The sequence below is a fragment of the Ascaphus truei genome, chromosome 1 (genome assembly GCF_040206685.1).
Source record: "Ascaphus truei isolate aAscTru1 chromosome 1, aAscTru1.hap1, whole genome shotgun sequence".
In the NCBI taxonomy this organism is placed as follows: Eukaryota; Metazoa; Chordata; class Amphibia; order Anura; family Ascaphidae; genus Ascaphus; species Ascaphus truei.
In genome coordinates this window covers 175,114,084-175,138,138 of record NC_134483.1, presented here as the reverse complement: position 1 = coordinate 175,138,138, position 24,055 = coordinate 175,114,084, and the positions used below count along the sequence as shown (strand labels likewise).

At 39.8% G+C, this 24,055-nt stretch overlaps 1 protein-coding gene across 1 annotated transcript; it reads right to left on the bottom strand.

The window, feature by feature from the left end:
• Positions 1–467: 467 nt before the first annotated feature.
• PSAT1 (phosphoserine aminotransferase 1) lies at positions 468–15,357 on the bottom strand. Its single transcript, XM_075598805.1, has 9 exons — positions 15,122–15,357; positions 12,009–12,069; positions 11,703–11,772; positions 10,240–10,445; positions 8,996–9,168; positions 7,516–7,685; positions 3,460–3,588; positions 1,309–1,446; positions 468–1,063 (listed from the first exon to the last, which is right to left on the bottom strand). Exons 1-9 carry the CDS (start codon positions 15,179–15,181, stop codon positions 961–963), a joined length of 1,110 nt encoding a protein of 369 aa, XP_075454920.1. The 5' UTR covers positions 15,182–15,357; the 3' UTR covers positions 468–960.
• Between the last annotated feature and the right edge of the window lie 8,698 nt (positions 15,358–24,055).

The window sequence follows — 24,055 nt, the reverse complement described above, 5'->3', positions numbered from 1 at the left end:
GCAGTCGTGGTTAGTGAGGTGTTTTTCAAACTAGCTCAGCTGCGTGAGCCCGGCGGCCATTTTGACCCGCTCGTAGAGCCGGGACAGCGGAGGTCTCTGTCCTCTCGAGCACGTATCTTGCTCCTCAAACAGCACCAGTCTTGGTCCCAGGGTAATCACCCTCCACTCCACTATACTTTTATATAATTTTAATTTGTTTTTAGTTTGTTTTTTTGGCCTTAAATGCTCGTTGTGGTCGTGGAGCTGTTCTCCTACATGCAACCGTTCAGTTCAACTCCTTGGCCACGCCCCGTAACTATGTATTTGTAACCATGTATCTGTCATCATAACTATGCCCAGGACATACTGTACTTGGAAAAGAGAGGTAACTCAATGTATTACTTCCTGAAACATTTGATAAATAAATAAAGCTATGCAGACACAACACAACGTCCAATTATCTATGAACAATTCCACCACAACCTCCATTTACAGACAACAAAAAAAGCTTTATTCAAAAACATTCACATGGAAAGGTCACCGACAAGGACCTTAGAAAAATAAACATATTTTACAAATACATGGGCATGAGTGATTGGTGCGTGAACAGCAATATTATTTATCTCCATTCACTGGGCAGTTTGACCACAATGTCAAATACATGTAGTGTTAGGATTTGTGATTTATTTGCATGACTAGAAGTTCATGCAGTGCAAGTGTTTTACCAATGGAAAAAAAAAAAATGGTATTTAACATAATGTTATTTTACCCACTTGTTAATGCAAGCGGGTTAAGGATTGAAATAAAGTAAGCTTTATCCTCCCTACAGTACATGCAAAAAAAAGTAGCTAGTTTTACAAACTTGAAAAAAAAATGGCTTATTCTTAATATATACATATTATGAATAAGCCGTTTTTTAAATATATAGATATATAGTGTTATGAAAATGAATCCAGAATAAAGTTTGTGCAAGTCTGCTCTTTATTGGCACATCTCCATGAACTTCTTCATGAAAGCTGCAAGGTGCTCAACATCTTCCACAGTAACAGCGTTGTACAGAGAGGCTCGGATCCCTCCAACAGAGCTAGAAATACAAGATTATTTTTATTGGAGCAGAACATATGAAAATAGTAAGAAGAAAAAGAAAATAGTACAGATACACTGGCACCATGTGGCTTCATTTGTTAGTGCCTTAAAGAGAATACAAATCAAATTCATAGCACTTCAAGCGTGACGACAAAAGAAAGATGATAATATCCACTTAAAAACGGAAGGGTAATCAAGCAGCATTTTACACAATTGAAGGATTGGTGGCTACATTAGCATTACCGGTGTCCTTTCAGGGACATCATTCCAAGTTCTGCAGCTTGGTCGAGGAATTGTTTCTCTAATCCACTTTCACCTTTAGGATTTCCGATACGGAAAGGAATATTCATTCTGCTCCTACTCTTTTCTTCCACTGGGCATCTGCAAGGAAATGAGATACTCAGATTAGGCAAGTTTAATTATCTGGGTCTTTCAAAAAAAAAAAAAAAGTTAAGTTTAGTACAAATCATACTAAACCCACATTTTATTATTCTCTTGAAAGGCGTCTGCAGCAATTATACAATTTCCAACGTTCATGGAGTCTTTAATTATCTTTCCTGTGTTACAAAGATCTTTCTTTCCACCCCCCGCCGCCCCCAAAGTTGCAAGAATTCAAATACATAATGTACATTGGTGTGCAGTACTACTTGAGACATCAATGTTAAGAAAACAAAATGAATAAGACAGTTCGCATAGGACATAACCCGTCAAAGTTGTATGAACAAGAGAGCTTAAAAATTCCAGAGGCGCTGCATGCAGTATTAAAATAACATTGTGTTTATCTCTAACCCTGTGTAAAAGCTACTCACGTAACGGTTTCAACTAAAACCACTGAATACAGTCAATTTGTTTTCTTAGAAAAGATTTCCTACTTAGTACTCATTAAGAGTAATTACTTTTTCTGCACATTTTAGCTCTACTTTGATTTACAATAATGTGAAGAGGACTTCTGAAGCAGGGTCTCAAAACATTATGTGCAGAAAACTAGATATGGATTTTTCAGTTTGATTCAAGGACTTCAAAGGAGTTTGTCAACGAACAATCGGAGTATTAAATAACCAAAATGACATACCATTTTTATCATCAGACGTATTGAACACCTCTGGATGAATAGTGATGTAGGGAAACAACCAAAAATAATCAGTATAACCCTTCTAGTACATCTACTAAAACAAAAATAGCACTTGTGCAGTAAGTGATAGCATAATCATATATGTAAATGTGCTTGTAAGTGCCCTTTTGAATCCTCTCCAGGACTGGTGTATGGAAAAGGTGGATACTGCACACTAATAAGACCAATTACCTGTGATAACATGATCATTCTGAACACACCCAAAACAATTATGGTGAGTGGGTGGGAATACTATAACATGACTACTTAGCTCCAGATGTTGAGAAGATGCCCTTGCCGCATATGGACAGCGACAGAAATCTCCCCCCTCCTCCCCGATGCCAAAGACACCAGCACCCTGATCCATATGATCTACATGCGCAATTTTATCCACAAATTTGTGAGTGAGATTCCACCACATTCTCTTATTTTATGTTGTATTAAATTGTTATACTTTATTGTACCATGAGGATTTTTCCTACATAATCCTCGCATTCTATCCATGCCCAAGGGCATCTCCTTATCATCTGGAGCTAAGTAGTCATGTTATAGTATTCCCACCCACTCACCATAATTGTTTTGGGTGTGTTCAGAATGATCATGTTATCACAGGTAATTGGTCTTATTAGTGTGCAGTATCCACTTTTTTCATACACCAGTCTTGGAGAGGATTCAAAAGGGCATTCACTACTAGCGCACGCACGCACGCTCGCACATATATATACACATATATATACACACACACACACACACATCTCTTATTACACAAGTTTTGATTTTGTTTCAGTAGATGTATTAGAAGGTTTACACTGATTTATTTTTGGTTGTTTCCCTACATCACTATTCATCCAAATCACTCAGACAACCAGCGCCAAGGAGGACTTTTCTTCAGCACATTTCTGAGAAGAATTTTGGACAATCTAGGAGTCATCCCGGCTGCAGGACTTCAGTCACTTAAAGGTGTTTTTTTTTTCTTCTAACATTTGGACATTAGTTCATTTTACAATTGTAATCCCCTGCTTGGATTTAGCGCTAAATTGTGTATTCTCTCCATTGAACGCCTCTGATGTCGGACACATTGCATCTGTCCAACATCAGAGGCATTTTAGTCTTTTTTTTTTTTAAAGAATTCCTATTTTAAAATGTTAAATTATTCAAATGCTAAGAAAAAACAGTGGAGTTAAGGATCATCCTCCAAGTGCAGAAATTTCTGAAAAATTAATATTGTCAGATGTAAAATAAAGTTAGAAGCACCGTGGGGCAGAAAAACACAATCAACTTACACAAAGAATCCATTGGATTGATCAATAATGTTATAAATCATTTCTGATTTGATAATGCTTAGCTTCTCCATGGAGGCAGCCCCTCCATTGTTCTTAATCCATTCCAACACCAGTCCCATTATGTAGATGCTGAAATCAAATGACATAAAAGTTAGTGTGTAAGTAGGAGTCTGTTTGCCTTTGTTTATTATGGTAAACCTTTTATAGCATACCAAGGTTGAACTCCATGGAAATAAAAAAAAGACCTATGTCAATTGAGCTTCCATGAACATTAATCCACTGTCGATCAAAAACTTGATTTGAACACAAAACCATATTTCTGTATGATTTCTTGTTAAACAAGGTGTGTGAGAGCATATTTCAAAAGAGGACGTGGATATGACGTTCTAAATGGTTGCTGTAACAACCAAAGAATGATCAGGACATTTAAAATCTATTTTTTTTTAATGTCCTGATCATTCTTTGGTTGTATATATAAAAAAAATTATATATATATATATATATATATATATATATATATATATATATATATACATACATACATACATACATACATACATACATACATACAGTGGTTGACAAATCACCAAAAAATCTACTCGCCACCTAGTACCAAACGTGTGCTGCTTGGGCCAATATTTACTCGCCCGGGGGTTAAATCCACTCGCCCGGGGCGAGCAAATGTATAGGTTTGTCGAACACTGTACAGTGTTCGACAAACCTATACATTTGCTCGCCCCGGGCGAGTGGATTTAACCCCCGGGCGAGTAAATATTGGCCCAAGCAGCACACGTTTGGTACTAGGTGGCGAGTAGATTTTTTTTGTGTGGCGAGTAGATTTTTTGGTGATTTGTCAACCACTGTGTGTGTGTATATATATATATATATATATATATATATATATATATATATATATATATATATATATATATATATATATATATATATATATATATATATATATATATATATATATATATATATATATGCCAAAAATAGCATTAGGTGGTTACAAAAAAGAAGAACTTTTCACGTTTTGCTGCTGTTATTTGGTGTCATGGTTTACTTTGGTTTTTTAAAGGCTCACTCCCACTTAAAAGATATATAGTAACTAATTAAATAACTCCCCCATGTAACAATGTAAACCATTTTCACATTTTGCTATACAATTTAAAAAACAAAAACAAAAAAAAACACATCTTTAGAACGTTTCTCCCTGAAAGTTTTACTATAAATCATAGATTAGCATATAGCTCAGCACAGACACTAAAAGCTGCTTTAGTAAATTTATATTTAATGGCTTCGATCTCCAAAATTTTTTTTGTACTGAGCAGCTCATTGCTGAATCAATAGTGCTAATTTAAAGTTGCAGTTCAAGCAATATCCTACTTGTGTTTTTTTTTTTTTTTTTTTTTAAATAAATCAGTTCTCTACTATGAGAAAATACTTGAAGCATTTAATTTTTTTTTTAATTTAAAGATTCTAATTTAACAAGCATTTTTGTTCCTATAGCAACCATTTACAATATATAACACATTTTTAATGTATTCTAATGTAACAGGCATTTCTGTTTCTATAGCAACCATTTACAAAGTCACATCCCCTTCCTCTGAGACAGGCTCTGGCACACCCTTTTTGCCTGGTCACATGATCTTCCACACAGAGCTTTGCATCTTGCGTAATCTTCTGCAGCCCTAAGGCCTCGTTCACGGTGCTGGCTTCGGAGGGAGGGCGTGCTGCCGTGCGTGCTGCCGTGAGAAACAAAGTATTCAATTTGAATACTGGTTGTCAGGGTAGCAACTGCCCTGTCTCCGAAGCCAGGAGTTGAAGCTGGCTACAGTTTCAATAAACGAAAATTTCGTTTTTTGGAGCTGCAGCAGCGTCACAGGGACCTAGGCAGCCAATGAAATCATTCTTGAGAATGATTTCAGGACTGCAACCTCGATACTTAACCTGCCGTGTGTAACCCCGCCCCCTCCTCAACGCTGAAAAGTCTGCTGGGGGATAAACACAGATCGCCCAGCAAACTGCCGCCCTCCCTCCAACTCCTGCAGCTGGCACCCTGAACGAGGCCTTACAGTGATATAAAGAATCCCTGAGCCGAATCTTCAGCGATTGATTACAGGAGAACAGATCGATCGGCAACATCCCTTGTCAGTGTGCAGAATGGGAAAAAAAGAACATTTAGAAACGGTAACAATATTACTTTCCAACTTTATTATTTTGTATATGTAAATCATGTGACAATGTATAATATTACATTCGTATCTAAATTGGCAATCGTTTGGTGCTCCAGTTATAACTCTATCAAAATCACGATTGTGTGCCTAACATAATGGCTGCTTCAGTCAGTGTAATTAAACAGCTACAATGTATCATTATATTACTACGGTAACATTATCTATTGTTACAATTTGCAGCTCAAATTGCATGAACACTGGCAACAAATTATCCCAAACAGGAAAGTGTTGCAATCATCTTGCACTGCTGGGGAGGTGGGCTAAAACCTGCTATAGAAATCAAAGGACGCTTTAAAACTCATTAAAAAATGGCATTAAAAGAGTTTAAAAAAAAAAACAAAAAAAAAAACCACTTATCCAATACTAGAGAACTGATTAAAAAAAAATATTTTTTAAAAGACATAAGATTTCACATATTTTGCTGCTTTAACTTGAACGATTTGAAAATGTTCCAGTGCAAACTCCTCAGCAATTAAGGGAAAAAACACATGTTCTCAGTTGTATTGCATTATGTATGCTCTCCAAAGCTTTCAATTTGACTTTTGAGCGCAGAGGAGGGTCACATGACCCTTCTCTGACCAATGACAGACAAACAGTGAATACATTTTATATAACACACATGTGGGAATTGAACTCATGATCTTTCATATGCTAGTGCAATTCTCTAGCTGCTACACCATAGGGTTGGTGTGATGAATCACACGAGCGGTAATGGTAACAGGAAACCGGAAATTACATCAGATGCCACAAGTGTACACTCGGAGCACACACCAGGTGATCACGAAGTTTCCTGCAACATTCTGTGGCGTTCTCTTCTTATTCAAGTTGTTACATTTTTTTTTTTATTTAAATAAAAAAAAACTCGCAAACAGACTTTCCTTAAAAATTTTTTTTTTTTAAAACACATATATACACGTCATTGGTATGGCAGTTTGCACTCACGTTTTTGGTGAAAGCAGATGCTTGTCCCATAGCATAAGGATATGCCAAGGACCGAAACGTTGGCTGCCAGGTGTTCTTAATACACATCTTTTTGTACATTTGCAGTGTGCGGTCTTATTTTTGTCATCAGGATCCCCCTGGTTACTACGTACACACATATATATGAATATAATGTGTGTGTGCGTGCGCGCGCACGCACGCCACATATATTTATTATATTTTTTTATATCTCATAACACTACACTACTTTTTGCTCCATTTTCTACATGGAAGCAGTTGATGAGAACATGGATTCATAACCTGGAGTTAGGCTGCGCTTAGTGCCGGCGACGCAACGTTGCGGCAAAAAAATGTATTTGGAAGCCGGTCAAATTTGATTTTTCAGAGGCTGTCGCCATATGTGACAGCCTCTGAACCAATCAATGGCCAGGTCGCTTGCGACGTCGCTGCAAAGCGAAATACAACTTTCGTGAGTGGCGACGGCTGACGTAATTCGTCGCGCGCACTATAAGTGCGGCCTAAGATCTTAAAGACATATATTTCCTCTTTTTTAGATTTTTTTTTTTCAAAAAGGACACTTTCACTCCATCTCCCCTCCCCTCCCCAATTGCTTAGGTGTACGTGCTGGAAATCTTCTAAATGTGGACCTAAGGGATGGTCTATTTTCCTAGCAGCAACCCAGCCATATAGGGAAAGCACAGTTATAATTGTAATTGATTGAGATACAGATAGAAGTAACTTGTATAGGTTTTATTAATTGAATTTAATTTATAAAAAAAATCATATTGATTTTCAGTGTGTTTACTCTTTTTAAATACATACCTCTTTTTTCCTTTGGTATGTGTATGAACTTGAAAGACAACAGTAAATTTACCTGAAACATGGAGGAGTGTTATATAGGGAACCGTCCCCTGCTTGGATCCTGTAATCCAAAACCGTAGGGCACTCCTTCACCGCAAAACCCAACAAATCCTCTCGCACTATTACTACCGTGACGCCTGCACAGCCAATGTTCTTCTGAGCTCCAGCAAAAATAACACCAAACTGAAAAATAGATAAGCAAACCATTATTGCATTGGTAGAATTTAGAAGCTAAATATGTAAATCTCGCACGTCTAACGAGAAATAGAACTGAATATCCCATGTGCAAGAGGTAAGCAATATGTTTTGGCTCAAACCTGGAAGCTTGAAGTACAGCTCAACCCTGTTATAGCGCGATCCGCTGCAACGCAGATCTGCTTATAACGCGGTCTAAACGTGGCTCCCGATTTAAAAACAGCGCTCAAAAGTATATGGCAGGGAGAGGAGAGAGCCGCAGATGCCGGCATGTCCTCGTGCGGCGCAATTTACGTGATCCCGGTTATAATGCGCTCATTCTGTGGACCCCGAGGACCGCATTATAACGGGGTTCAGCTGTATATCTGAAAGCATTGTGCTCAGGAGCACACACACACACACACACACACAATTTGGTGTCATATAAGTACCACTTGACACACCATATCTGCACATTTTCTCCATCTATAAAAGCTCAGATCCCATTTAATCCTTGACTTTCTTTTATATTTAGGTCAGTCTCATGTCTATCCCAAGCATGTTTGCATTCTCTTACTGTATTGGTCTCCATCACCTCTGTTGGGAGGCTATTCCACTAATCCACCACCCTTTCCATGAAGAAATACGTCCTCACATTCCCCTTAGCCGACCACCCTCCAGTGTCAGAGCATGGCCTCTTATTCTAGTATTTCTATTTTTTTGACACACACTTCCCCATTTGGTACTTTCGTATTCTATGCAGTCTCCATATTTTATCTAGGATCAACAATGGACACAGCGCTTCTCAGCGTTAGCGCACACTGTAATTGATATAAATTACAAAGAAATGTTCAGACAGGAAAAAAAAAAAAAGTTAAGCAGTACACCGGGAGAATTTTCCTTTCTGGTCCCATGAGCTCACAATCTACATGTTGGGAAACAAACCCATCAGGGACAGAAGTGCATCGTGTTTATGATGCATGGATTTGTAAGCTAAAACAGTTCATTTTTTTTATCATGATTATAAATGGGTAGAAAAAAGGTGCTTGGCTAATCAAGATGGGAAGAGCGTTCCCGATATGGAGTGAGGGGCAGGGAGTAAATCAGGTTTCAAACAGTGGTAGAAATTTGTGGTGCTAAAAGACCATCGTCGCAGAGTAGAGGCGGATACCATAATGAGGATTACAACTGAACCAAGGAGGGCAGAGGAAAGAAGGAAAACTGTGCTTTCAACTGAGCAGCGCTACTACTGAACATAAGCCACATACTGTGTGAAAGGCTGCATCATGTCTAGAAAGTGAGCGAGCCATATACTGTACCTTGGAAATATCTACTGGTTTAGACAAGAAGTTTGAAGACATATCACACACTAGCACTGCTCCTTTAACATCGGGAACAAACTGAAACTCCACACCATGAACGGTTTCATTAGCACAGTAATACACATAGGAAGCGTCTGGGTTAAGATTCCAGCTGCTTTGGGCAGGAATCTCTAGATAGATACATAGAAACATATTAAATACATTAAAATAGAAATAATTACACATTCAGTAACAAAACAAAAAATTGGATTCCTCTTAATATTTTTACAAGAAACAATATGTTGAAATTTTTTGGAAAGAAGAAAATGTATTCCTTCAAATTATACAACAAAAAACAAAGAAGCCCAAATCTACATCCAATATGACAAAATATACCTGTACAGTATATCTCTTGAAAAAGGGACATTAAGTTAAACCCTTTGGTCAAAGCATTATAAGCCTGCGAGCTACTTCAAGGCATGAAAATTAGCAGGTTTTTTGTATTTTTGTCATATTGGAAGTAGCTTTGGGATTCTTTGTTTTTTGTTGTATACATTTAGCCACACCCACTAGCACTCCAATTGACACATATACATATATTATGTGGTAATTTTTGGGGTTCCTTAGAGCTTGCTGGATATCTGTGTTCCTTCAAAAATTGCCATTTTGGTTGCGATATTTAACAGCTATGGTCAGTGTCTGAATTAAAATCCAGCACTATTCATTTGAGAGAAGAACAAAAGCAAGCATGATAAGTGCTTGCTCCCGCTGGCACACTGCAGTGCGACATAGTGCGACATAGTGCACCGTGGCAGAACACACCTTTCTATTTCCAATAGCTGTGTGTGGGAAAGAGGTGGGCCAGCGCAATATTGAACCTGCTGGCGCAATAAACACTTGCTGCTCAGTGAACAAGTATGTGTGCAACTTAATAAGTGGTAATCTACTTTTCAGTCTATAGGAAAAATACAAACATTGGTGATGTGTGAAGTGTCTTTCTGACACAGGGATTTCTGCATACTGGTACAGGGAAAAGATCATGATATTAGCGTCTTGTTGGGCTCACATCTTTTTAGCTTCAGTTTGCCCCCGAGAGCTGAAATAATGCAGTGACGTGTTTAAGGACAAATGCATTAAAACATCTGTCAAACGTTTGTTTGCGCTTCTGTCAGAAAGCATTGTGATCGGGAGAAGAGAAAGGAGCAAATATAACCATTCATCAACCCTTTACAAACATTATTACATTGCAATTGTGTGTTTACCTGTGTAACTGCCAAGCTTTGGATGAACAATATTTACTTTGCCGTATTTCTCTGCCTCTTTGGCTGCCTTTGCTGACCAGGCTCCAGTAACCACATAGTCTGCACACTTCGCTTCCTTTAAGCCAATAAGATTAAGGGGAACAGAACTAAATTGCCCACTCCCTCCTCCTTGCAGGAAAAGCACTTTGTAGTGTTCTGGGATATCACTGCAAAAGTTAAAAAAAAAAAAAACACAAGGAGGTTGCTCTTTGGAGTATGTTAAACACAACAAGCTATATGCACCTTCACGGCCTAAAACAAATTAGATTACAGGAGGGGCCCGGGCATGCGGCGGGTTCCGTTTTAAGGGCCCGCCGCAAAGCGGAAGTGGCGATTTTCGGTATGTGCGCATGCACAGACCGGCAATGCGCCGTTCTACGCATGCGCAACCTCGGAAACCCCCCCATTGTGCGCATGCGCGACCCTGGCCCATTCTGCGCATGCACGACATCGGACTGGCTCCGTCTGCGCATGCGCAGACATGGAGGCCCCCTTCTCGGTGCCGCCGTATTGCCGAAAAGCAGGGCACCGAGAAGCGGGGCCTTGCCGTACCCTGTATTTTATAGTAGAAATCTAAGGAATTCAAAGAATTACAATATCTTCATCTAATCTCATGTTTCCTAGCAAACCAATTTTAAAGCAGCAGTTCGCGCCAATTGTCTTTTTTTTTTTTCTTTAAGGGGGTCTCTTCTTGGCCTTTCCAAATCCTTTTTAACATCCGATTCTCCGTTCAGGAGATAAGCGTTTGAAATACTAAGTGCCTGGGTTGAGAGGTTAAAAAAAATGGAGCTCTCCCCAGAGCCCAGTCCAGTTTTAAGATTACAATGGTAACCTCAGAAGCAACAGGTGAAGAAAAACTTTAACCGTAGAATGCAGACAGACACTGACATGCTCAGGGAGCAAGATACTAACTTATATAAGCTTCTGGGAGGGTTGCTGCTTTAAGTTAAGAAAAAATAAACACCCAGTGTGCATTAATGGGGATCACAACAGTAATGGTGTGCCAGCCTTAAGTGATAACAGCCCAAACTTGTCAGGGTACAATCGTTTGACCGGATTTTATTATCCCTCCCCAAATTTTGTTGGGCGATTTCTGCAGCAACTACTGTACTATCAGCAGTAAATTATTTTCTAATATGGCCCCTTGGCTTTATCCCTATTCAGATACTAAAGTATGGGCCATACTCCCAGGGTGGACAACTACTGTATATGATGCATTTAACGCCTGGTGGTCTTTCCTGACTGTAGAAGCATTTCTTTCATTGTTTTACAGACTGTCCCTTCTCTTCTGGTAAAATAATGGATTTCCTCTCTTGTATGCATCTCAATTCTCTCATGCACATCGGTCTCAAAATGGATTGCAACTTTCCCCAACAATTTCTCAGTCTACAGCATTAAAATTATCTGCATCAGAAAACACTTACAGCAGCTCTTGTAAGGAGGACTCGGTGGTATTCAAAATCTTTGTAAAATCCGATGACCTGTGACTCATTTCTGCATGAAGAAAATAAATGTAAAAAAAAAAAGAAGGCATTGTTTACATGCTAAACATAGATAATATCTTACTATTCATTTCACTCCTGAAAATATCTTCTGAGTCCTGGTGTGTTTAACATCCTACGCAAATGTACCCTAACCATTTCTTAACCCAATTCTTCCCTTAGTTCCTACCACTGTGAAAGAACCCTGTGATTTAATGGTACCTCATTCAACCACAGCAGGTTACTTGCCTAGAACACCAATACCAATGCCTTTATAGTCAACCAATTCCTTTTGTGCTTCCAGTAATACCTGCAATGGAAAAAAAAAAAAAAAAAAAACACAGCTGCAATTATATGATCACATGGTGTTGGGAATAAAGCAGCATTTAGAACAGGGGTGCGCAAAATTTGTTGCGCCCCCCCATTTCACATTGCGTTTTCATGGTGATGCGTCGTCGCTATCAGAAGATGCAGCAGGAGAAGCTGGATAGGAGGTAAGAGGCAGTTACAGGGGCCCCAAGCTCTCGCCCTGCAATCAATTTAAAGGATGTAGGGAAAAGTGTGGGGCCTTCTGTAAGCATGGGGTTCGGTTTGATGCCCATCATAGAAAATGTTGCACCCCCGATTTAGAACATGAACAAATCATTTAAAGGTCACTTTGCAAAAACAGAAGCTACAGACTGAAAAAAAATCAAATTAAAAAACCTTAGTAGATTTTGTATCTATATAACCTTCCAACAGGTAGGTTCTTTTTGGGTTGTATCCATTCCTTATAGGTATTCATTTGTGTGCCCCACAGGCACTGAAGAGATTAAGAGGCAATCCTTAGGACATTGTTAATCTGTTCCATTTAACATGCCAAACAGGAATAAGTATATTTAAATATTGTTGATTAACATTTGCATGGTAAACAAAGGCTTTGGATGTTTTTTTTATAATGTTTATCAATTGTTTTTCTTTTGGCGATCAGACTGCAGTCCTCAGTAGCGACAGGTGATTTGTAATTTCTGCTCCCAGGAATTATGAGGCAATGATTAATCAGATAAAGTAGCTCATATGATTGTAGCCAAAATACTTATTTTTCACAAAAGTTACTCTAGCGATTCATCTTTTCTTTCTTTTTGACTTGCTAGGTTAAACTGCAGGAGTAAGGTTGGCCCCAGCCATTCCAGGTGGTTTGAAACCGCAGTTGTTATCATGATCTCTTTGTATTCCAATAATCGTTTGTTTACCTTTACGCCATTTCTGGTTCCTCTCAGATACGTAATTATCTAACACACTCTCCCCTTCCGGTTATTATATTCTTATCTCAGAAATGACTGGGAGATGTGTACCCACAGTGAAATGTCTAAAATTCTCTGTGCATGGGGCATAAAGTATCAAAACACTGCGTTTCGGGGTGGAATATGCCCACCCTTTGTCCTCCCAGAAACACAGTGTTTGACACTTGGAAGTCCCCGCACGGACACTTAATAAAATACGGATCAATCCGAAATTGTGGTAACATTGCCCTGCAAGTTTCTCTACTCCAGATGTGTATCCACCTCTTTCTACATAGCACTCATTTGTCTTTGCCCTGCTCATTGAAAACTACATATGAAGTGTAAACGTTCCACTGCGTCTTCAATCGTTTATTTTTTTGCATTAATATTACAGATGTGAAAGAAAAAAACCTCCAGTCACTTGGGAATAAGATTTCTTCCACCAACTCCACCCCACACTGAGCAGCCACGTTACCTTTTGTTTCATCATTGCCCCTTATTCCCTCTAGATTGCAAGCGCACAGGGGAACGGCCCTCATTACCTGTTTGTGCTTGTCTGCCCTTTCTTGTATGTCATTCTGTTCATGTAATTGATGTCACTCTGTACTTCCATTGTACCACGGTGCGGAATATGTTGGCGCTTTACAAGTAAAAATGGGGGAGGGGGAGTCACCAAAATGTTTGCCAATATTATTTTTGCCCAAATTCACCAACACAGAAAGTTTGTCCAAGTGGAAAAAGGGTCAAATTGCGACAAAAACATCCCTGACTGCCATTTTCCTAAAGCATTTCCATTCTGCTCCCAGAAGTGCTGGAAAAGTTTTTGTGCATACCACATTTATGTTCCAATGCACTACAAAGTTATCAAATCCTGCAAAAACAGATGGATAAAATACATATATATTCCTATTTTTGCTGCGGTAAAATATGCATTGAGCATTTATGTCCAGTCTTCGGGCATGCAATGGGGAATGTTTAACCCAGAACAGCCAAGAGTAAATGCTGCTGATGAAGCGGGCCTGAAACTAAATAAAGCTGACAGGTACAGTACAAAAGCATTGTACTGTATGCCGGAGCAGCCACGCCCCTGCACTCATTGTATTGCTCAGGAGCTGGCAGCTGATGCAATTTCTGCCGGCACTAATCTCCCACCACAACAAGACATTATTGTTTGCTTGGAAAATAATCTCTTTCTCGCTTTACAATCTGAATGTGGTATTTTCCTAGCCAACCATGCCCAACGTATTCATTACTTTCTCCCCCAAATAATAACTGTGCGCCCTGGAGCTTTCATTTGCATCCTCACCATCCGAAGACTACACAACTATTAATGGCACAGTGCAGGGCTTATTTTGCGGCGCAACTGGTTGGCAAAATTCACCACAGCACAGACACGTTGACAATCCCCCAACATATTGTACAGACTCCCTGCCAGAGGTGCATCAGTGCACCAATGCAAACGAGCACCAGGTTACAAGGCCAAATGCAAGCATGCATTACATAAGTATCGTCTCACAGATTTGCAACGAGGAAATAATTTCTTGGTGCATCAGTTAATAAAATGGACAACTGTGTTGAATGTAAATGATGTTCCTCAGTGCCTCAAGGAATGTCACCAAATTGTGACCCATATGATAACGCATAGACTTAATGCCTCGCGCAATGCCCTGTGCTTTAAACACCATTTTACGATTCTAGTGACATTAAATCGGGCACTGCATCTCCTTAGCGATCATACTACTTTAGCTTTCTTGTGAGCATTAACACAGGTGATCTCCAAAATTTGCTGTCACGCCGCAGATTGCGGCTGCTTCCTGGCTCTGCGTGGCAGGACCGCGTCCCCTTGCGAAAACGAAAACATCATAACACAATAAATCAGGTCCCTTCCCGGTCATCTTCCTCTAAGGATCTGCACATCACGGAAAGCCAGGAAATATGCATCGACCCTCTTTTACAACACCGGCTCCCGATGTTCTTTGATTATATGGCATAATTTCATAATACGATTAATTCAGTTACATATATGTGTATATCCATCTCTTTCCATCCATCCATCACCTAACCACACAAAATGGGTTTGAAGAGTAGAAGCGCACTTACAGATGGTGGGAGTTTGGCAGGGCCAGCACCAAAATTGAGAACTTGCTTGTGGATGTCCATGGTTCCGATGCTCAGGTTATTTCGCGTTTCAATAAGTGGGGATGTGAGATTCGCTCTCTAGTGGAACGCTGGAGACGTCACAATGAAACAGCTGCGGTGATGGCATAGACCGCGGGCTCCTGAACGTTCTGCTGCAGCTATCAAAGCCTCTTCAACCCTAACGGGAAATAAATTGCTACCGGTCCGCTTTGCCATTGGCCAGTTTCACACGGTGATTTTTGGTGCTGTGTTTTTACTGGGCAGAGGCAGAGTCCTCGGCTGCTCATTGGCCAGCTGTTCACGCGCTCGGAGCGTGATCAGTTTGTATGGATGCAAGGCTGATTTGGGATTGCAACATCCAGCAACAAACCAGCACATGGAAGGGGCGGAGTAGCATTTAATTGTGTGAGATCTCCTCTTCGACAGCCCTGCAACCCGGACCGCAAAAATACAACAAAAAAAGACAGAATTATTCATTTATTACCAAAGCTGCACTGTGTACAAAACAACAATGGTCACAATGTTGCCATTGATTGTCAACCAGGGCGACAATATAAAGATGACAAAGTAAAACCCTTAAGGGTACGATATGTTTTTTAGCTAAAAAAATAAAAAAATGTGAACGAAAAAAAGTTCTGATGAACAAAACGTGGTGTTAAATGAACACGGGTGTCACAGTCATTTCGGTTATTAGCTAGACATGTAGCCATAGAAGAAAGATTGAGAACCATTGGTTTAGTGTAACTGAATATATCTGTAAAAAAATAGTTTTAAATATCGAGCACTGTGTGTAAAAGTGGCAAATTATGTTTGGTCGAGTTGCGCCATATACAATATACAGCATACACAATGCTTGCCTCTCTGCTGCTGCGATCCACCCACACAATGATGTCACAAGTTAACAATTTGAGTCAAATTCTGGAAAAGACAATCCTATGCATTTTGTCTTGTTGCAACTTTCACAGGAGTATCTGTATATGCAATATTACATATGTACATCAATTATGTTTTATATATGTATAATATGTTTACAATATATTCAGGGAAAAAGGTATCCCTTTAATTTTTTCATTAGATCCTATATATTTCACGCTCAATTCCTTTGAAAATTTGCACAATTGTAGGTCTTATGTAGATTAACACTACTGTATAAGAAGCACAATGGAGACAATAAACTGACCTTAACTACAGTAAATTGATATCACTGTATTATATCAACAAGTACCAGATACACTGCGTCCCTGTGCGTCAGGCTATACAAGAACAAACAATTATTATTATGTTCATTAAACAAGAAATAGGAGTTTTTCCTTTCGTAGCTCGTAAATGTGTTAAACTATTGTAATCTAATCTGAAATGCATGCCCGAAGACGAGAGTACCACTGTCTGCATAATTGATAACGCATTAATCCAAGCGTTTTGGACCATAATTCTTGCTCTGTCTCAACACTTGCACTTTATAACATGCTTATCGTCTTCGCTAAACACCATTTTGTAACTATGCACTTATTTATTTATTTATAAAATATTTTACCAGGAAGTAATACATTGAGAGTTACCTCTCGTTTTCAAGTATGTCCTGGGCACAGAGTAAAACAAAATAATACATGGTTACAAATACAGTTACATAAATGAACAAGGTATACATTATATACAAGACATTGCATGCACAGTTAAAGAAAATATATATTATGAGCGTATGAAACAGTTACAGACCAGATTAAAGTGTGAGACAGCCTTAGATTTGAAAGAACTTAAGCTGGTGGTGGATATGAGAGCTCTGGTAGGTTGTTCCAGTTTTGGGGTGCACGGAAGGAGAAGGAGGAACGTCCGGATACTTTGTTGAGTCTTGGGACCATGAATAGTCTTTTGGAGTCTGATCTCAGTTGATAGGTACTGCATGTGGTAGGGGTGAGGAGCTTGTTCAGGTAGCTGGGTAGCTTGCCCAGAAAGTATTTGAGGGTGAGACAGGAAAGGTGAACTTTGCGCCTAGACTCTAGTGATGACCAATCTAGTTCTTTGAGCATTTCGCAGTGATGTGTGTTGCAGTTGCATTGGAGAACAAAACGACAAATTGAATTGTAGAGGGTGTCAAGTTTGCCAAGGTGGGTTTGAGGAGCCGAGCCATATACTATGTCTCCATAGTCAATAATTGGCATTAGCATCAGCTGTGCAATACGCTTTCTGACCAGGAGACTTAGGGAGGATTTGTTCCTGTAAAGTACCCCTAGTTTGGCATAGGTCTTGGTTGTCAGGGTATCAATGTGCATCCCGAATGTTAAGTGGGAGTCAAACCATAAGCCCAGGTATTTAAAAATAGTGACAGGTGTTAGGGTGGTTTTAGCGTTGGTTCTAATCAGGAGCTCAGTCACTGGAAGCTTTACAAATTTAGTCTTGGTCCCAAATACCATTGTTACAGTCTTGTCAGTGTTTAAAAACAGTTTGTTTTGGGAAATCCAGTTTTCGAGTCTCAAAAAGTCAGACTGAAGTATGTGTTGAAGGTCAGAGAGGCTATGGCTGTGTGCATACAGGATTGTGTCATCTGCATACATGTTTATTGAGGCTTCCTTACAAGCTGTGGGAAGATCATTAATGAACACTGAGAAGAGTAGGGGCCCTTGATGAGGCAATTGAAAATATGTGGGTGTTTTTTTGTTCTTCAAATACCATAAGATCCTTGTGTGAAAATACAGATCCGATACAAGTTTCTTGCTGTTCCAATATATTTATTATTGAGGCATTTTTTTTCAATACCAAGCTTCAGTTTTTAGTAGGAATAAGATGTTATACAGTAGATGAAGAACAGTGTGTCTGATTAGCTTTTTTTCATCTGCTCTGAGGTAAATTTTCCTCAAGCAAGGCTTTTCAAACTACAAATTAACCTTTTAATTTTAGGCTTATTGGTATGAAGAAACAAAATACAGAGCATATATTGATTACTGTATTGAAGGTTGTATATCTCCTGTCTATGTTCCTGGACCCTGACTATCAAACTCTGGGGTACTCCCACTAGCACCAATCAAATGTTTCATTTTGTACTGTGTGAATAATGCCTGTCTCAGCATTCTCACAGAGCATGCAAAATTAACCCCTTAAATGGATACTTGAATGAATCTGACCTTTGAACTCAAAAAATCTATCTACAGTCATCATTCCATCACCAATTCAAATAATATTTATTAGATTAGCAAATAATTCTGGTAAATTATAGGTTATATGTATTAAACAACATTACATCTCCCTTAATTTACCATAGCTTTCATAAACCATTTATATCCATTTATCGGTAAGGATGTGTAACCAAGGTCTGCGTAATCTCAGGCCAGATATTTTGTAAGTAGGTTAATGTCTAACCATTTCAAAATGTTCACTCAATATTTGAATAACTAGGTTAGTTTGACTTTTCATAGATTTAGACAGTACAATATGGTTTTCTAATTGTGTTCATTCCCACAAATTGGAATTTCCTCGGACTAGAGTCTAGTTAGTTTGGTGAATATTGTATTTTTCTTGTACAAGTTGGAATGTATGAACTTCATGTAAACTATCTTTAGCTTTTGTTATTCTCAGGTTCGACCAGATTTTAAAATGGACAGACAAGGAGCCACTTAAGAAATCTGGATTTCCCAGAAAAAGGTAAAAGTACCTTATGCGTTTTATATTAATATTATGTTTTATTCCTAGTTTCGCCCCAGCTTTTATAGGATCTATGAATAAGATATTGCTTCTTATCAATGATGGATTGTCTTTACAATTTTTAGGAATAATGAATGAAAGAGCGTGTGATAGTTATGCATCCAATATCGAGTGTTCATACTAAGGCAGGCTCAGTTAATGTAATACGTCTAGAAAAGGCAGGTCTCACTCTAAGGCTGCAGACATGGTAACTTCAGCCGTGCGGAGGCTGAGGGAAAGCGGGTGCTTTCCCTGGCCATGGTATGTGCCCCGTCCGTGGGTGTGTCTAGGGGCGTGCCAGTGACGTCACGGAGCTGGTTCGCCCTCATTGGGCAAACCACTCATGTGACCGGCTTGTCGCGGCAAGAAATCAGTTTCAACTGATTTCTTGCGCAACGCGCGCCCGCATGCCGCATAGACGCGAACGCTGCATTAAGGCAGTCTGTTCGCTCAGCGGTCTGCGGCACCATGTCCGAGGCCTTATTAACACCATGTGCAGTATTTCTGTGCCGTTTTACATGCCTGAAAGGCAGATCCCTGGTTCGAAAAAAAATTCTACTGTCCCAGGGATAGGATAAAATCACTGTCAGCAATTGCAACAGAACTCACAGCTGGCAAACACCTAGGAAAATAGTAAAAAAAAAACCTCAATATTCAGGAATGTTGGGAAAGGAAAAGGTTGCACTATGATATGAACTGAACTCCTAATGCAATTTTGCCCACTAACTGAGGAGCACCAAGAATGGAGTTGTGGACACATAGGTCATGTGGGTTGCTCAGCAAAATACACGTCACCTAGGAGAACTGGTCACACATTCTCTAATAATAGGTAGGCAGGGCCTAGACCCACAATAGGGTGCTAACCTTTAGCACACCTTTTTTCCCCATTCATTTGAATAGGAGTAAAGGCGTGCTAAAGCGTGGCACTTTTGGTGATCTGGGCTGAAGAGGGTTATTGGATAATGCAATGCATTGTGCAGAAGGACCCTGAATAGCAAGGAGGAGCTGCACAAATGGGCTTATAAAGTAAGCTGCGATAGCGCCAATCAGGAACTATCACATGGACTCTCCATTGACTTCAATTGGGCTTCCTGTGCAGTAGCGCAGAAGTAGCGCTTTCACAGCTTACTGAATTAGTTACAGATAATGTGAAACAGGCATTTTATTACTTATAGGCTAAGGAAGTTGAACTGTTTAATCTATTTAAGAGCTTGGTAGCCTGTTCTGCATTATGGGGCCATTAGTAGCCTACAAAGCAGACACACAATAACATAATAGTGGGTAAAAAATATGAGTTATTCAGAAAATCGCCAGTTTAAACCGTGGGATATTTAAAATATTTACTTGTTAATAACCTAATAGGATAGAAATAGAACAGACAGTCTTATTAGTAAAGGATGCACATTTATCAGTAAGAACATAATAAAACATTAAATCAACACTACAAAACTAATAATACAATAAATATTAAGTAAGCAAAAGAAGAAAAAAAAATCTTGCTGTATAAGAGGTTAGTGCTGCCGATTGCTGAAGGGTAACTACAGAAGGTAAAAGGTGTCCGGAATATCTGTTCTTTAAACACTATTTATAACACATCAGCTCCAACTGATATGTCACGAAGGCATAAGGCAGCTACAGTAGCTGTCTTTGAACTTCCTTCACCTTATCTTGGCTGTAGCAGCTACTGTATGAATGTTGCACAAATAAGCTTTAGGGTAAATTCTATTTAAAGGTAACTGGAGATGTAAAAGGTGTCACTTTATTTGCTTGTGTACACTCAGGAGTCTGCATATCTATTATGTAAGCATGTGGTGTTATATAAGAATATAAACTAGTATTATTGCCATATTACAATCCATATAGTTATGGTGGTAATGTCAAAAGCCCCAAAATAAAATAAATACGAAATATACACTCCAGATAGTAAAAACAATATTATGACGAATAGAAAACGCTAAAAACAACATGGTCGAGAGCAGTTTCAATTATTATATATAGAAAATGTCTCTTTGTGTAATTTATCCCTCTAGGATGTCAAGCTTGGCTAATTTAAGTCTTTAGACTGTAGATATTTATGTATTCATGTATTTTTTCTAAAAATAAATAAATAAAACATTTAACAAAAAGTGTAATTTAATTTGCAATTTTATTTGAGGTGCACGACACACACAAAATGAATGTGTAATGTCCCGTACTGTATATTGCCTTCTACCGGGACATATAACTGATTAGTTTTCGCCGTCTCTCACATTGGGGATACTCAGAAGTACTCAAGGTTCAGTGAAGTCAAGGCTGCGTTTGTATCACAAGTTGATGCACCGCTGCACTATTCTGTAGTGCTAGTCACTGAAAATTACACGGCAGAGCATTCAATAATACTGTAAGTATGTACATCTCTGCTGGTGAATAGTTCTTGTTTGTTTTATCTTTGTTGATTTCAAACTTCCATTATCATTATATGAATTTTATTATCAGAATAATATATGTTTATATGTTTGCATTACAACCGCACGTATTGCTAACTATTTTTTTTTTATACCTAGTGTTGAAGCAGGGGTCTCGGGAGCAGAACTCCATTAATTTCAGCTCTGGGGACACCCTGCTTCCAGAGATACTTAACTCCAAAGGGGGTGCCGATTTCGCTCTACTTTTTAAAGCTCCAGCATCACATAGGCCGATAGGAAGCCACACTGGATGACGTCACAGCTTCCTATTGGCCTGCAGGGCCCGGGAGCTTTGAAAAACGGCTATTACGTCACCCCTGCGAACCGAGCAGAGCAGCTACAGGTACCTACTTACGTAGGCAAGTATCTCCGGAAGCAAGGGTACCTGGTGCTGAAATGAACGGGTTCAATGCTATGTTAAAAAAAAATTAAATAGACTTTGCAAAAAAAATGTTGGCATGGACTGACGCTTTAATATTTTCACAGGAATTAATATTTATTATAATCTCTAATGCAGCCCCCATGTTTAACTCTTATAATGTTAGTATGTTGTCCCCTGAGCATGTTCTGCTTTTTTTGCTTTGTTTAAATCATGATTTTCTTAATCTGAGGTTACAATGGTTACCTTTAGGCTGCACTGGGCTCTGGGGAGAGCTCCATTTTAACATCCCAGAAAGGGGAGGGGGGAGACTTCCTAAACTAATAGGTATCGCCAGTTGTATATGTGACGGTTGGGGTAGCCGGCCTTAATAATAAAAGGTGAAGCCCGGCTGGCTGCCCCTGGAAACTGTGTGTAATGAGCCATGTACTGTTGGCTCTTGGGCTCAGTAATGTGATTTAATATTTCCCTGTACCTATGTTCCCATTGAAATGTCCCCTGTAGGGTTATAAGCTAGGGATGCCATGTGTGGTTAGGGTCCCTCATAGGAAATAGTTGCAGGACCGGGACTTTGGGAACAGAATTTTAAGGGTGGATGTGGGGGCAAATGGGGTTAAAAACAGTGTAAAGGGTTGCTGGCCGTTTATACCGGGAGTACTGATATTTTACCCGCAAATAGTGTATGATTTGTGGGTACGCGTCTGTACATAAAGACGTTATGTTATGGAGGGTTAGTGTAACTCTATGGGATATCTTTGCCCTGCCAGCAAGTTCTGCAATCAGGTTTTAAAAAGTGTAGGAGCCTGTTTTAAAACCTAGTTGAGGAGTCCAAGTTCTAGGGACCATGTTTTAGGGTCCACGTTCTAGAGACAATGTTTTATGGACCAAGTTTTAGAGTCCAAGTTCCCAATGTAAAATGATAGGTATCCATTGCTATACAGACAATGTAATTAGCCGAGGGGTCTGCATGGCAATGGCGGATCAAAGGGACAGATGGGCAAGGTGTCAGGACAACTGGCAGGCTGGGAAGGGCAGAGGAACAGGTCTGCGGATGAGCTCTCAGCAGGTGAGACCCTTTGTAGTAGCCAGACACTGTGGCGCGTGGCAGCAATGGGCTGGCCAAGGAAAGTCGTTGCCGAGACGGAGCTCATAGGCGCGATTTCCATTGGCCAGTTCATATTTCCCGCTTTGCTGGCAACCTGAACCTAAGCACGCCCCCTCTTTTGATTGGGTAACACCAGACGAGCACCCGGCTCGTGATTGGTGGTTGGGGACAAATCCCCTCTCTGATTGGTCACCAGTCTGTCTTTCATGTTAGACATAGACCACCGCTGGGCTATGTAAGGAGACTGGCCGATCAGAGAACCAGATCAACCGTGGGCTTGTGCGGTGAAGCGATGGCGGGCTTTTCAAAAGTGCTCTGCTCCAAATAGCAGAGCGCTCAGCACAGAGTTGCCAGAGGAAAAGCCTGGCTGAGCTGAGGGTAAATCCCGCATTTCATGGCCAAGTTCTGAGAATAGAACGTAGCAGGGAGAGCACTGCGGTTCTCCTGAAAGAGTACCGGGTGTTCCTGGGTGTGCAGTGGACAGGGTAAGCCTACCTGAAGCGGGCGCCCTGTACCTAGTTGAGGCTAGTGACTCACCCCAGACCCACAGTTATGTATTTTGTGCAATTTATGTACGTCTGCGGGTTTGCTCGAATAAACCTAAATTTATTTCATATTGTTGTCCTTAGTGAATTGAGCCCGAAAAGTATAAAAGTACTAAATGTGTTGGTCTCCCGTGACAGTATATATGTCCCCTCAAACTCCATACAAATAAATTAGGGGGAGATGCCTGTGCTGAAAAAGAAACATACCTGAGTGTAGAGGGAGAGGGGGTTGGCCCGGTATTAAAGGGGTTGCACCCCATATGGCCAACGCTGACCTCACCAGGGAGGCAAGGGGTTAACTGGACTGTGGTCCAGGAATGTGGCTTACACCTTGTCATGTCAGGAAAATGTATGTTCCCCTGTTCCCATGTTTCATAATATGTGAAGATATTAAAGTGTCTATGGTATTTTGGATCTGCTCTGAAAATGCAGACTCCATCTGCTATGGTAATAGGTCAGGAAGGGCAGCCGGATGATTTAGCATAAGCCCTGTGATCAAAAGTTAACTGCCCTGATTGTTTACACTAGGAACCAAGTACAGATCAAAAGACTCTGCCACTCTAACTGTTTACCTGAGGGCGGAGAAGCATCAAACTGGAGTGGTTTGTAAGTGTTATATCTACACCTACAAACAATGAAGATCCTGCCAGATACTTCATCTGGTAGACTGGTCGTCGCCCCTGATTTAATTATGGGGCTACAGAAATAAGACCCTCAGAGTCCCAGTACGCATGGGCTAACTAGCTG

What these genes read in the sequence shown, in the direction of transcription:
- PSAT1 (XM_075598805.1), bottom strand. Translation starts at nt 15,181, where the DNA reads ATGGACATCCACAAGCAAGTTCTCAATTTTGGTGCTGGCCCTGCCAAA. An exon ending in TCCTCCTTACAAGAGCTGCT is followed by an intron (nt 10,446 to 11,702) that starts GTAAGTGTTTTC and finishes TAACTTTTGCAG; the next exon opens with TGATATCCCAGAACACTACA. An exon ending in AACCAGTAGATATTTCCAAG is followed by an intron (nt 7,686 to 8,995) that starts GTACAGTATATG and finishes TCTATTTTTCAG; the next exon opens with TTTGGTGTTATTTTTGCTGG.